This window comes from Diadema antillarum, unplaced genomic scaffold, assembly GCF_040938485.1.
Source record: "Diadema antillarum isolate AM-2024a unplaced genomic scaffold, OU_Dant_1.0 scf00000033, whole genome shotgun sequence".
NCBI classification, from domain to species: Eukaryota; Metazoa; Echinodermata; class Echinoidea; order Diadematoida; family Diadematidae; genus Diadema; species Diadema antillarum.
In genome coordinates, this window is record NW_027270922.1 from 1337246 (window position 1) to 1353592 (window position 16347).

The window sequence follows — 16347 nt, forward strand, 5'->3', positions numbered from 1 at the left end:
TAGAGATTCAGCATGTCAAATCTCTACGACTGGCGCTAAGACCCAGTCGTAGGACTAGAAAATGGCAAGACTGTGACGTCACACTTCTAGTCTTAAGGTCTTAAGACCGGTGAATCGGGGCAAAATCGTGTAGTGTGCGGCGGGCTTAAGACCCAGTCGTATGACCAGAAAAGGGCAAGACTGTGACGTCACACTTCTAGTCTTAAGGTCTTAAGACCGGTGAATCGGGGCAAAATCGCGTAGTGTGCGGCGGGCTTAAGACTATATTTGGGGGTTATTTTCCAATTTGCACTCACAATATACACAAATAAGCTACATTTATCACATCACAACTGGCAAAATACTATTTCGAGTTACAGGGAGAGATGAAATAATGGTTTATTGGGCAGACAAGTGAGACATCTTGAAACCTGTTTGTCCTTAGACCTCAGGTGTTGGGGCACTGGGGCAGAGAACAAATTTACCCAGAAACAAGATAAGACCTTGCCTGATGCTAAGCAATGGAAGCATTAATAACTCCACAGGGAAGCAAATAGTGGATTCATAATAAATCCAATTGACAAAATTTTCACAGGAAGGGCGACATAAACTCGGTACGCCCAAGACCCTACACTAATCTTTACTGTGCTACAATGGCTAATCTGTTATATCAACTGCCAATCTTCACTTACTGTCGTGCAGACAACATTTCCTGAAACTTACTGGCAGTAGATACGATACACACAATATCAACATCCTTACCCATATTCTAATGCAAAACTGCTACACCTTACGGCTGTGATAACTGTGGCATGAAAAAGTATGGGCACATGAGGGCTTACCGGGATGGCTTGAGATGTTTAAGGAATGGCTTGACATAGCTTTTGAAGTCATACACATAAATCAGTTTAAGATGACGACTTGGAACATGTACAGTTGTACATCGCACACTTCTACAGTATGATGAATCACTCATGATTTCAACTTACCTTTTTGAGCATGCTTTACATTCTTATCGTCTCATATATATTTTCTACCTTCCAATCTCTGATTAGGTTTGACACATGTACAAGTGGGTACATCACATTACATCACGCATTTAACAAAATTCTGATGTTATGTTGATGCTGAGTTGACATAAAATATCATGAGTTAATCACACAGTGAAGGGGTGATCTTGATTGCAGTACAACATGCTGTCAATTGGCCATGGGTCAATCCACGTCAAATCATCCAGTGCTTGTCACCCGACCCCCTCCGATTTTCTTTAAAATCGCACCAAATGTTCCCCAAAGTGTCTGACGGAAAATCCCAAAATATTTTGCCCCAAGGTCAATTGGTTGCTAAGATACAGCCTCACATAGCAACCAATGCGCATTCCAAAATATAAGTTAAAAGAAAATTATGCATTTTTGATCGATTGTGGTAGCATGGATATTTATGCAAAAGTGTTCATTATCTGGAAATTGAGAGAACTTTATAGTCTTTGCAAGAAAAAGTGACTTTGACGCGAAATTGACTTTTCGTTAACGTGCACGAGGTCACCGAAAATGGTGTTAAATGTTAATTTTGAAAATTTCAAAGCATATTTAGAGGCTAATATCTTCCACATTTCATCACCTCAGGTTCTAAGATATTATGCTGTTGAAGGCTTTGACTTGCTCAGTAATTTTGAAAAAAAATCAGCGGATTCGTGCTCACCGTGTTTACGGAGAGCGCCCTCAAAGTTGACAAAAATGAAAAATGTGTCAAATTCAAGGTCATGGATCACCCTTCGTCCCACCTAGGAATGGCATCAATTTTTGTGTATTGATAGACATTTACCTATATTATCTTGGGTTACCAAAGAAATTTTGCTACCGAAATGTTAAATGGTAAATTTACCCCACTGAAAATGGTCGTAAACGGCCAAATTTCCATGTAATATCACATATTGGGTTTAGAGGACATTTCAAATGTCCATGCTTTCAAGATGAAAAGCCGTAGCCCTGTGATATTTGCTGTAGGGGTAGTCTGTAATACATATTTTAGTAATATATACCACAAAACACTTTCATTACATAATAATGACCTTGAAATTTAATCCAAAATTTGATAAAAACAATAAGTCGCTCTATTTTCCTCATTGCACTGCATGTAATATGTGTTTTGAATGACTTTTCACAGAGCAACATTTCAAGAATTATGAAAGCTGACAGCCTACCACATTAAGGTTCTAAACTATTTGTGCTCTTCTTTCAGATTTAGTGTCAATTTGATCATGAATGTTATACCCTTGACCTTGAAGTGCTTCTAAAAATAGCTGTAAATTTGTTAAGTTCTACAAAATAATTACACACATAACAGGCGTTTTATGGCATAACATACTAGTGATTCTTTCACAAACACAAAAGTTTTTATGGTGTAAATGTTATATACTGGAATTAATCTATATGTGCTTGCAAGATATGTTACAATTAATTACTTTGTTCTAACAATGACCCTCAATTTCAATCACAAAAGGGTACAGTAATATTTTGTGATTTCGTTTGCATTTTCTATGGAAAACAGTGCTTTTTGGTAAAAGTCATAAAAACTTGACCATTTTTACTATCTATCACTTTGATTGATTAATTCTATTCAAATTATGGTAGAAAAAGTGGGCTGTGACAATTTCCAATAAAAAAAAAATGCTGTAGAAAATAAAAAACAAAGAAATACATAACAAATTTACCAAAAACAAGAAAATATATAGGAATGGAAATGATTTTTGAATTGTCATAAGTTACAGAACAAATCCCCCCCAAAAAGAAGACTCTCAGTGCTTTTAATTTGCTTTTCACAGGCTAGAATAAGAATCTTATGTGTTGGACACAATGTCCATATATATTATGTACTTACAGTGTAAATACAGGTCTTTATGGGCAGGAATAGACATTTCTCCTGATTTTGAAGGTCATAAATTCAGGGTCATTGTCAGAACAAAGTAATTAATCGGACATATCTTGCAAGAACCTATAGTTATTCCAGTATATAACATTTACACCATAAAAACTTTTGTGTTTGTGAAAGAATCACTAGTATGTTATGCCATAAAACACACTGTTGTGTGTGTAATTTGTAGTTAACAAATTTACAGCTATTTTTAGAAGCACTTCAAGGTCAAGGGTATAACATTCATGATCAAATTGACACTAAATCAGAAAGAAGAGCACAAATAGTTTAGAACCTTAATATGGCAGGCTGTCAGCTTTCATAATTCTTGAAATATTGCTGTGTGAAAAGTCATTCAAAACACATATTACATGCAGTGCAATGAGGAAAATAGAGCGACTTATTGTTTTTATCAAATTTTGGATTAAATTTCAAGGTCATTATTATGTAATGAAAGTGTTTTGTGGTATATATTACTAAAATGTGTATTACAGACTACTCCTACAGCAAATATCACAGGGCTACGGCTTTTCATCTTGAAAGCATGGACATTTGAAATGTCCTCTAAACCCAATATGTGATATTACATGGAAATTTGGCCGTTTATGACCATTTTCAGTGGGGTAAATTTACCATTTAACATTTCGGTAGCAAAATTTCTTTGGTAACCCAAGATAATATAGGTAAATGTCTATCAATACACAAAAATTGATGCCATTCCTAGGTGGGACGAAGGGTGATCCGTGACCTTGAATTTGACACATTTTTCATTTTTGTCAACTTTGAGGGCGCTCTCCGTAAAAACGGTGAGCACGAATCCGCTGATTTTTTTCGAAATTACTGAGCAAGTCAAAGCCTTCAACAGCATAATATCTTAGAACCTGAGGTGATGAAATGTGGAAGATATTAGCCTCTAAATATGCTTTGAAATTTTCAAAATTAACATATAACACCATTTTCGGTGACCTCGTGCACGTTAACGAAAAGTCAATTTCGCGTCACAGTCACTTTTTCTTGCAAAGACTATAAAGTTCTCTCAATTTCCAGATAATGAACACTTTTGCATAAATATCCATGCTACCACAATCGATCAAAAATGCATAATTTTCTTTTAACTTATATTTTGGAATGCGCATTGGTTGCTATGTGAGGCTGTATCTTAGCAACCAATTGACCTTGGGGCAAAATATTTTGGGATTTTCCGTCAGACACTTTGGGGAACATTTGGTGTGATTTTAAAGAAAATCGGAGGGGGTCGGGTGACAACTTTTCTGAAAATTGGATGATTTGACGTGGATTGACCCACATCTAAACAACGCTGGCTGCAGGATATGTTGCTATCTGAATCAGCTCCCCCGAAATTCTCTTTTTATGGCCTCTTTATCGGAGTGCTCGGCACTCTGTATGCAAAGTCTGCAAATGATTTACACAGGCTTGTCGGAGGAAAATTATCACAGGCCATCTTCATTCCCTGGTCCTTGTCTATTACACTGTTTAAAAACACTGGGCTACTGCATGTCACACTACACTGTGTTGACTCCCCAGTTCTACATTCTCAAGAGGTCAAAAAAGCGATCATATCAAGTCTCTCCCTGCCATTCCCCCTCCCCCCCCCCCCCCAACCATCCCGCCATGAGCCGAGATAGCCAGTTCGCCGTCATATATGTTCATATCTACGGACAGTTTGGGTAGCTGGGTAATTTGCAAAAAGCAGCAGGTCCATATTTACAATGAATTACATTTTAATACATGTAACCCAGTTTGTGTTCATTAGCTGTTGTTATGCCAGGCAATACTTGCTCAAGATAGTTAATTGTGAGAAACATTTTAAATTTCAAATGTCTGCTCAAAACCTTTACAATACGTAAACTTGCCTATATAGCAAAAAGGGATCCATGAGCTATCACAGTGACATCTATAAACTTAATCCGCTTGCTCTTTTTCCTCGGTATTGATTACACAGTAATAAGCACCATTTATACCTCCAAGGAGGTTACTAATCTTTATGCCGACATTGGTTTGTTTGTCTGTTTGTAAAATAACTCATAGGAGATCTGAACGGATATGAATGAAATCCACAGGAAAAACTGACAATGACACAAGGAACAGAACTTTGGTAGTGATGCAGATCACTGTGTGGATCCAGGATTTTGTTTTGTTTGGTTTTTTAATTTTTGGAGGATTGCTTATCATTAGGGGATGAGGCCTACAAACAGGGGAATTCAAGTTGCACATGTTTGACTTGTGCATATTACGTGCACTGATGAGCATGCACTGATGAGCATAAACTTGAGGCGCTGGGAAATGGGCCATTTTTAGCATATTAATCATGTGGAAATGAGCTGCTTGGTGGAGGTCTGCACTCTCTGAGTGCTTTTCTAATGAAAGTACTAATTCTTTGGCAATCACCTAGTCTGCAACGGCAGAGAAAAAGTAGACTTACACTGTAGAGACTGTGACCATAGCAGTAGGCCTATCACCTGAATTTGTACATCTTCCATTTTGTATGTGTGTGTGTGTGGGTGTGATTTGACCACTGCACCGGGATTTCTCCTTACTCTTGACAAGAGATAGGGTTTCCCGTACATACAGAGCGTACAACTCTCCCATGCATGGGACAGACGGCTTTATGTTTCCTCTGGAAGACTTGGTAATGAAGAAAAATTGCCTTGCCATAGGGCACTACTGATGGGTAGTGCCTCGAACCTCATGATACAGTTCTAAGTTTATTTTCAAATAAATATTTTACCAAATAATGATTGAAAGATAATACACCAGAGGAAAGCTTCATGACACAAATGATACTGTAAGTGAGCTTGGGATTAAAATGGACCAGAAATCCATGAGATCAAAAAACACAACACAACAATCCTATGGACCTACATGTGGCCACACAAATAAATGTAGTTACATGTAGTATGTATTACGGAATACCTACTACAGTAGATGCAATGGCGTATTATCCCATTGGCATTGTACCATGCTCTTTAGTGCATCCAACAATGAACATCCACATGCACATATAAGGTAGAAAACCATGAGGTCTAGAAACAATAGAACATAGAAGTCTGTTTCATTGTGATCATGTCAGAGTCTTTTGTCAGATGTCATTGCACACGTCTTCCCGCAGTGGCTTGGAACTGGCTACAAGCATGGTTTGCAACAATTGACATCACAAATATTTGGGCTATGTGAAGTTGTTTAGAACCAGTTTCCAGGGCACAGAATGGCTATGACGTCACACTTAAGTGCTCTTCTAAAGTGCAAGATCATCCATCGAGGTATACACCTCTACTATCAATTCTAGACATACACTGTACATATGTACAATGTAATGGCTGTTTACTCTGCGCAGCTTACCATAATACAAGTAACTTCCCCCAGTACCAGGCCCCAAACCACAGCTGAGACTACAGTACTGTAGATCATACAGCATTCCCTCCTATCTTATTAACTTAATCCTCATCTATCTTTCGGATTAATATAATAAGGGCTCTCCTGAGGTTGTACTGATCATGTTCTACCCAGCAGGTACCTACCCCCCCCCCCCCCCCCCCCCCCACACACACACACACACACACACACACACAGTTTACAATTGGCCTTTTTGGGTAGCTGGAGGAAATGAAGGCACAAAAATTATCTCTGTAAGTGCATATTATCTCAATTTAGTATAATAGGTTAGATCTACACTCTCACTAATAGGAGACAATGTGTGTAGTGCTATATAACACAAACAGAAACACTCCCAGCACAGCAATGTATTTTTTTTTTAGCACACCCTTGAAAACAGTACTACTGAAACCTGTAATGCATCATTTTAATTTACCAGAGTGCTACTCAACAGGGTTACTGGCATGAGTCTAAACATTCTGAATGTGTAGAAACCTAGGTCTTGGAGAACTGTACCTATCCACGTTGATAGTAGGTCTACATGTCTAATGATGATAGCTGTATATCTAGGTACATATAGGAGATCTATTAGTAAACAAAGTGGCACTAACTGATGATAAAGCTGTACATCAACAGTATTTCAGCAGAAAGACTGTTCCAGGAATTCAAAGATCTCTGCTGGTATCTTCCCTTAACAATTTAATAAACATATGACTGCATGTAACTTACATTAACACAAACAACAGCTGAATCAAAATCTTCCATATCATGCATTATCTTCAGGAGTTCAAATATCTGCATGTTCACATCTATCAAGTTAAATTGAGGAATAAAATTCCAAAAGACCTCTCAGAATATAACAATGATTTAACTTCATCAGAAACTAAGGGTGTGTTTATGCTCAATTTGCGAAGGCAGAATCAACGTTTTGAAACGCTGATTCAAAACGCCGTTCACGGGAGCACTGTTTATGCTCACTTTCTTCGAGCCTTGGAAAGAGCGTTTGCGATTGCTTCGCTGACCTCAGCAGAGGCAGGTCAAATTGGGGCGCGCCCTGCGATTGGTGGCCTGGCCTGGGAGAGCAGCTGGGAAAGAAATGCGTATGCACAGTACATGGGAAAACTGCACAGGCCAGGGTAGCTGGCTGACCGGGCGGGCGCTTTTTCACGTAAACCGGAAAGGCGTTTAGATGACGTCATTCTACACGCGTTTAGAAACGCTGTTGTGTTTAAATGCTTCCCCGTCAAACGTGATTTGTCAGAAACATCGATCGTAAACGCACCTTTTTGTGCATTTTGGATCGGCGTTTTGAATCGGCGTTTCTGTCGAAGTGAGCATGAACGCAATGGCGTTTTGCACTAATCACGTTTCAAAACGCTGATTCTGGCCCGAAAAGGGGAAGCATAAACATGGCCCAACTTAGTCGCTCACCTCTTGCTTTGATGTAAATTTTATGACAAATCTATGATTTTTTTTTCTTTCAAATTCATAATGACCGGTAACTGTATCACTGCCCAGGCATGACTTTTGCACACAAGACAGTGAAGGAAACTTAAGAATTTACTCACAAATCAAATAGGTACAGGTGGTAACACCACTATATTCAATCAGCACTTACAACGTACACTGTAATGAACGCTGCATGTGACAGGAATTGACTCGAGGGCATTAACACTTTTATTGCACTGTGGCATTCGGTGATTTATCAATCGGTTTGGGCGGGTTTGTGTTTGGGCAAAATATGCGAACTAGGCAAGCCCTCGATTCGGTAGAGCATGCAAACATAGCACACAAAGAGTTAAGAGCTGCCTGACTATCGACTAGAGACTTATTACATACTAAAACAAACACTAAATTTATAGTCAAGTTAGTAAAAAAAAATCTTTTGCTCTTACCAAGTACCTAATTTGCACTGGGAACGACTCTGTGTAGGCCTACATGTAGGTGTAACAAGTTACATGGAAAATGGAAAGAGGTACCGGCTCCTGCCCTACGCATGTGAATAGTAGAGCAAATAACAATTGCAGCAAGTTTCAAGAGGATGCAGAGGGGCAAATAAGTCCAGTATACTTTATGCCCAACATCAAGGTAAATCAAGGTAAATCAAGGGAAAAATGTGTATGGGTATTCCTTCCTTATTAATGCATTCCCCCCCCCCCCCCCATACCCTACCACTTCTTCTTCTTCTTCTTCGTGTGTACTGTCCAACACCCCTTACTGCCCTTACCACTAGGAGGGGCCAATCAGACAGGGGGTGCGCCGGTGTTAAATTGCGCAGAGAGACTTGCCTAGATGCTATGTGTGTGAGACTGTGAGTGCATGCATCCACGCATTGAAGCTAGCAAGGGCAAGGTTGGACTAACTCAACTGGTCACTTCAAAGTGCAACTGTTAGTGTAAGTGTTAAAGTAGTGTGTGTGTAAAACTTCAATAGGGGGGGGGGGATGTAAGGAAGTTTTTCCAAGAAAATACAACCCAGTATCATCTTCTTCTTTGACTGTAAATGAATGGTGCTACTATCAATTTATCAAACTCCATGATTATCACTTTCTTCATCTCTGAGTTTGAATGCATTTGATACCGAGGGTTTTCGCTATCATGGGGATGATGCATCAAATTGACATTTTCCAGGCCACAAATACAATTTGAGCTGTGCCTGTGGGTAGTAAAATGTGTCCTACTGCCTAACCGTTACTGGCATTTGGCATCGTCTGCATACAGTCTTACACGAAGAAGTACAAATACAATATCGTTTGATACGTCCTATTTCACATTTGGAACAGAAATGGGCCTTGGATGTTGGACACTCCCCTGGCTCCTAAGGAACACTTGTCCATTCCAGACTGTCCTCCACGATGCCTCCCTCAGCTGTAAATCATGGTTAGCTCACCAACTCGTCGTAGTCGTAACGTTACTCGTCCCCGGCTCGGACGATCGCGGCGATGACCCTGCGTCGAATCCTGCCAGTGCCACTCCTGTAGCCCCGGAGACCGCGCCGCCAGGCGCGGTCCTGGCGGCTTCCCCGCAGTTTCGCTTATGTTAGTTCAAGTATTCTGTGCGCTTGTGCAAGTGATTGTGAATTCTGTGAACATCGGTGAGCTGCTTATAAGACATCATTTTGTGCATCACAAGCAATGAAATGCATCAAACAGTCGCCGGTGATAGTCATTTAGGTTTCATCGACCCATGTAAGTATTCCTAGTAGTTTCTGTCGAAAAATTAAGGAAATATAGCGCCGCAAAGGCACCCGTTTGTTCAACATGAAGATCTTTCATGGGAGCACGGCGCAGCCGCCACACGTACACACTGCGTGTGGCGGCTGTCGCAGTTACCACTCCTGTAGCCCCGGAGACCGCGCCGCCAGGCGCGGTCCTGGCGGCTTCCCCGCAGTTTCGCTTATGTTAGTTCCTAAGTATTCTGTGCGCTTGTGCAAGTGATTGTGAATTCTGTGAACATCGGTGAACTGCTTATAAGACATCATTTTGTGCATCACAAGCAATGAAATGCATCAAACAGTCGCCGATGATAGTCATTTAGGTTTCATCGACCCATGTAAGTATTCCTAGTAGTTTCTAGTGAAAAATTAAGGAAATATAGCGCCGCAAAGGCACCCGTTTGTTCAACATGAAGATCTTTTATGGGAGCACGGCGCAGCCGCCACACTGCGTGTGGCGGCTGTCGCAGTTACCACTCCTGCAGATGTGTAGATATGCGTCTAGACTCTATAGAACCTGATCTATTATTTTACTATAAATTTCACTCATAAATAGATCACAACTTACGGTTAGAAAAGCTTGAATGCGTGGCCAATGCCTGAACACAAGACAACATCGCTCGTCACTCCACTTGACTCGTACTTTAAGATTTGTGACTGCACGGCGCCTCTACGCTCACGTCACAGCTGATGTCGAACCTTGATCGGCCCCTCGCCGCCTCCTCGTAAAAATGTTTGCGTACAAGGATCTTGTTGCAATGTTGGAACAGCTAGCTAGCTAGTAGTAGTATACAGTGTAGTCGCGATATGCATGCAGGAAAACAGTCCAGCTAACCAGACGCTAGCTTTTCGTCACATCACTAGCTATCATCACACATGCATGCACAGTCAGTGTCCCCGCGAATGACGAATGTAAATCATGCACTGTAACGAGCGGCCGAACCGGTAACCTCGCGGGTTGACTACCACGTAACTACGGTGAAGCGACTACAGCGCCATCACTTGTTTTCATGGTTGGATGGCGCTGTTTCACGGTAGTGCGGGCTCGTCATTGTCTAGTACCAAACTTCTATTCCCCCTCTTTCTCTTTGTCTTTTAATCGTAAAGTAATCATAAATAATAATTATTTTGGGATTTATAATTATGTTCGGGTTCGATACAGTGATGCGGACGAATTTCATCGGAGAAACAATGAAAACAAAAAGTCCAACAAAAAAAAAAGAAATACATCAGAAATTCAGAAACAATAAAAATACTTTAAAAATTAAATTTTTCTGATGGCACAATTCTTTTTCATGTACATCTGCTAAGGACACTAGAAAGAATATTTACACAGTGCCTGTTTGAGCTTTAATTAGTGATTTATAGCAAATAGTCTTATATTCATGCATCGTTATACATAAATTATTTACCAAGGCAATGATGCCCCGGTCTCTTGCCTTTCTGCTATTACAATGTCCAGAAAAATAATACACAATTCTAAAATCAATTCTTTTAAATCCCCAGTTTTTTTAAAACATATTCTTCCTTCTGAACTTTTTGTGATATTATGTTATATATAATGTCTATATAATACATCACAACTGTTATGTTCATAATGTATGCATGTACATGTATTTTGAATTGATTTGTAGGACAGTGTGCTAAGCCATTTCGCCGTGTAATGTTATGTTCAAAATGGTATGTAGGGCTTACTGTATTCTCTCAATTAATGATAAAGAGAAAATATGTGTGATTTGAAAAAAAAACACAAATAAAGCAAACAAAGCAAAGCGAAGAAAATGAGTAATCTTTTTTTTTTTTGAAAAATCTGAAAAACTTTTCAGTTTCTTGAGATTCGACGTCTTAGGCAATGTGTGTGTTAATTTTCGTCGCGATGGCGCAGTAGACGGCCGAGATTTCGGGGGCTGGGCGCTGGGCTGGGAACAACCCCCCCCCCCCCCCCCCGGGGGGGGGGGGGAGCGCTTTGTCATTCATTTCAATTGGAAGTAAATTCCAGACGATTTCCATAATTCCACATCATGTAGTACATAAATCGTCAGCTCCATGTACAAATTTGTGATATTCCTTGTGGTCCTTGAGCATGAGAAACTCTGAAAGCCCAAAAACAAATCATTGAACGAGGATGATGACATAGGAGGCTCATTATGTCAGAAATATAGCAATGAAAATCCATGACAAATTATATAGCGCTTGCTTAACAAGTTCAACACGACAATTGCTCCTGCGACAATATTGCTCCAGTCTTATTTTTCTCCCGGGACTTAGGGTAAGGGTTATGGTTGTGAGAGAGTTTTATATAGGTTTAGTTTGATGTGAGGATTAGGATTGGCGTTAGGGTTAGGGTTATGTTGGTGAGTGGAAATATTGTGTTTGGCTAAGCGTGCAGATATTTCATGGGAGCAATTAATTGTCGCAAGAGCAAATGTCATGGAATTGTACAATTTCTGCAATTTTTTTTTTCGTAAGCTAACACTCATGCATTCTTATGGTGAAGCTGGCCACGTCGTCACAATTAACCTTATTCAAGGTGATTTGTTATGAATCTTTAAAACATTCTTATTCCTCATCCAAATCACTATAAATTCTGAAAATATGAACCCAGTATAACCAATATATAGTTTGTTCAAGTTCAAGTTCAAGTTCAACTCTATTTCAAAATATTTGTAAAAATTTAAAGATTATCCGGAGTTCTCAACTCTAAACAAACGGGCACATACCAGCCGGTGTGAAATGGTCCCGGTTGCCTGGAGTGAAATACTTCAATATCCCCGATTGAAGACGAAAGTTGGGACAAAACACACACATACAAATAAACGAACAAACACATATAAACTCACTTTACTCGCCGTAAAGAATCAATGCTCGTCGTATCACATTAGTTTGCATATTACAATCGCTGAATCAAATCTAACATACAATGTAGGCGTAGCCAATGCAGATGATATATATATATATATATATATATATATATATATATATATGTATATATATTATGTATAATAATGTCTGTGTGTTAGTGTTTAATGAGTGTTTATGAAAGTGTCCAAATTTGCTTTATATCAGACCATTTTTTCTTAACTTTCAGCTGCCAAGGTGAAAATGACATTACAATGCAATCAAGATGATCTTTACAACACACACACACACACACACACACACACACACACACACACACACACACACAGTCACATGAACAGGACTACACTTGTATACAAAGTTTCAGATGCATGATTGTGCGCTTTTATTCACCTGTTAAGTAACAGGTTTGTGACAAAACTTGACAAAGCATGAATGCTCTCAGGTAACAAAGTGATCCACTGTGTGACACATTGAGTATGACATGTACAACACAAATGCATTTCTTGTTCATAATTTTGCAGTCGTCTTCAGCATGATCGTGTTCTTATACACATTATTTGAGGATCTCCTCATCCCTTATAACATCAGTCAATGAGTTAAATATATTTATGTTATCTTGTTATCTTGAATTTGGCTTTATTCTATTAATGACGTGATTATATCGCGAAGAAAACACTACCAGAATGCTTCCACGGGACTGACATATCCAAGTCCCCTCCGACGGGCTAAGCATTGAGGATAAATTTCTTTCCCAAGTCAGACACAATCGTGACTGTCATAGAACTCGAACCAGGAACCTCAAGACTAGGAACCCGTTTTCTTTTCCACTGATCCACAGTGGATCTTCTATTGCGGATCCAACCTTATCAAATTTGCTTCTTTCCTGAAGCATACCATTTGTAATTAGCCTTCTGCTTCACATTACAGGGCATATTTCAGTGAAGTAAAAACATGCAATTAATATTTGGTTATCGCTTTTTATCCTCCTGTTGTTTTTTTTTTTTTCCTACGAAGAGATAATTTTGAATTATTGGAAAGTATCTCATACTTCATACTTCATATAAAACCCCTTGTCATTTCGGTCACTGAGAGGAGATTGATTTTATTTAGTATAACCAGGAAGGCCACAAGGCTTAATTTGTGTTTAGTACTGATTGAAATAAAAATTTGGCCTAAATCTTTTATGTGACAACAAAAAAGAGTAGAACACCTTGTGGTGGAAATAAGCTCCTTCAGAAATAAAAAAGCAATGGTAAAACACACGGCCTGATAAATGACACCAATCGTGCGGTACCATTCGTTTTCGATCTCCGCTGATAATACAGTACAGTTGGCACTGAGTTAAAAATGCGAACAAAAAATAACTTCATGAGTTTAAATAATATATATAAGTTGATATAAATATAATATACATATATATCTTTGAATGTTTATATACAAGCGACAGATAAAAATATGCTCATCCCTCATCTCTGTTTCCGTGATGTCCATTTAAAAGCAATTTTTTTTTAATCGAGAGTGTAAGTTGATGAGTAGGAGATATTGGGTTTTTTTTCCCCGAAAGTCTCTCTTTAGTTTGCGGATGTTCCTTTCGTCAACACATTGAGCGTCACAAGAGGGCGGTATTCCACATGTTTTCAAAGCGAGATGCAGCAGCTGGCGCGCGTGGGATTCCAGTCTACTCGAGTATGCAGCTACCACGCAGCGGACGTGACACTAGGACAGTGCCGCCGCGGCGCTCCGTGCGTCCCCGCCGCTTCTTGTACCATGTCCTCCCGGCTGCCGGTGTATTGCTTTCGAGGAACGGAGCGATGAGGGAGAGCAAGGTTCATCCGCAAAGTTCCGAGTACTGTTCATCATCTACATTTGGAAAAATAAACCATACGAAAGATGACATAAGTTTATGAAATACAAAGCACTATGCGAAATACAATGAACAGAAAGTGCACAAGTTTCGAGGGGAGGAAATTTAGGAAATTTTTTTTTCGATCAAGTTAATGTCAAACATTTATAATTAAAAAGAAAATGTTGATACAGGACAGTCACATTTTATGTGGAGCTTTATAAAGAAAATAAACTGAGGATGAATCAAAATAGGAGAAGAAGTTTCCGCGAAAGCTTTCGTGATCTTGACTTGGAGTTACCGTCATGTGTATGGATGGTCCTGATATTTGCCAGACTATGTGCCAGAGTAATATTTACATTCATTTCCAGTAGCGGGAACAGAGTAAGAGACAATGATAATTGGCAATAGTGTCATTTATATCATACTTACGATATGATCACTGACGCGGCAAGTTGTCAGTTGGACTCGACGTTCATCTCGACGTCGATTCTAACGATGACGACGACGCTGTCCGCCTGCATGACGGTGAGTAGGGAAACTCGTCCATGCCGTTTGACTGCTGGAGAAAAGAATGAGAGTAATAATGAAATTTAATTGCATTTAAAAGAGATGTAGAATATCAAGCAACAGAGTCAATAATATGCTAGTTAGCCAATTGACTTTATTTTCTTCTTTTTTTTTCGTAAAAAGCAAATTGGTATTAGATGTATTTCATTTTCTTTCCATTCACCTGGGAATAAAATTTGTGTTCTTTGGCCTCTAAATATCCCTACTGGACTAAAATAGGATTAAAATGTGAAATAGAATTTCATTAACATAAGTATCTATAGCAGACTTTAGAATTCAAAGCATTACATTTCAAAGATGCACTTTTAGTATCGCTCTATAGTAAAGCCTGCATGACTTTTTTTTTTTTCATTTTCAATAAAACTCTGCTAATTTTGCCCCAAAACTCACCCTAAAGTATCGGGCGCTCTTCATGACCTGAGCGAGGTTGACTATTCTCCTAGTCTTTGATTCTTCGTCCTCCTCCTCATCTTCTTCCTCGTCCTCCAAGTCGAGAATGTTGTCGTCGTCGAGATTCAACGTCAGACTCGGCGGAGACAGAGCGCCGATGTCGACGGTCGTCGAAGAGGTCTTGTCTTCGCAGGATGGCCGGGACATCAGCGATCGCTGCCGGAGTGTGTGAATGGAGAAGGCGGCGACGGCGATGATGCAGCCGGCCATGGCAATAAGGAACACCGGAGCGATGGCGGCCACAACGCCGGACTGGCCGTCAGCGGAAGCTCCGAAAGCTGAAAGATCGACATTTTAGCTAAGAGTTAGCATCTGCATCACTGGGGACCAGGTTGGCATAATCTAATCCCCGCGTATTAGCAAGGAGGTGCAGCTTACTAGAATGTCAAAACAATGATGTAATTACGAACAGTTTGAATACCACGAGGTCATTTACAACTCAAGAAATATTGGGAAAATCCTATTCATTGTAAATTACTGAACAGCGTACACCAGGTAATAAACTTTGTAATGTGATAAAAAGAAATGAAATAAAACTAAATGAAAGAAACAATCCGAATGAAATGTATCAATCAAGAATTCAGAATAGGAACTGGTGACCAATCTTTTCGGACCCAGCTCCAGGACGCTTCGCATCGATTTTGTCGATCGATTTTCCAAATATCTGGAATGCGTTTGAATCCCAAGAATGCAAGATCATGCCCGTTTAAAAATTGGTCAATAAAGAGAAAATGGAGGCGTTGTAAAGTGGAACAAATTCAAAGGCAAGAGATTTAAATTTGATCTTACCTTCAGCAATCATCGAAGCAGACAGGACCCAGGTAAGTACGGAAGAGGATGCCATTTCTAGTTGATCAATGAACTATCTTCCAATTCTCCAACAGATTTTACGAAATGATTTTGGTCGCAGCAGCTCCCTTGATGTGCTCAGCCTGATTGCCAAAAGCAGAAGTGAAGAGTTCTTGCGAGTTGCCGGAAGGTATATCAATCCTTGATGTTTACTTTGGGTAAAGTTTACCGCGCATGGACGTCATCCAGAACCTTGACAACTATGTCCACCATTGAAGCCGCCGTGGTATCAACTAAGACCAACGCCCAAAGAGAGTACCTCACTTTAGGAAAGC

General features: G+C 39.6%; 1 protein-coding gene across 1 annotated transcript; it reads right to left on the reverse strand.

Moving 5' to 3' along the window:
- Positions 1-13740: 13740 nt before the first annotated feature.
- LOC139743091 (uncharacterized) lies at positions 13741-16067 on the reverse strand. Its single transcript, XM_071653603.1, has 4 exons — positions 16013-16067; positions 15164-15501; positions 14636-14765; positions 13741-14220 (listed from the first exon to the last, which is right to left on the reverse strand). The coding sequence occupies exons 1-3, from the start codon at positions 16065-16067 to the stop codon at positions 14679-14681; spliced, it is 480 nt and encodes a 159-aa protein (XP_071509704.1). The 3' UTR covers positions 13741-14220; positions 14636-14678.
- Positions 16068-16347: the final 280 nt, after the last annotated feature.

Excerpts from the sequence above, each read along its gene's own strand:
- LOC139743091 (XM_071653603.1), bottom strand. The coding sequence starts at position 16,067 with ATGGCATCCTCTTCCGTACTTACCTGGGTCCTGTCTGCTTCGATGATT. Across the intron at positions 15,502-16,012 it reads TGCTTCGATGATTGCTGAAG|CTTTCGGAGCTTCCGCTGAC; the intron begins GTAAGATCAAAT and ends TCGATCTTTCAG. Across the intron at positions 14,766-15,163 it reads AGAGCGCCCGATACTTTAGG|CAGTCAAACGGCATGGACGA; the intron begins GTGAGTTTTGGG and ends TCTTTTCTCCAG.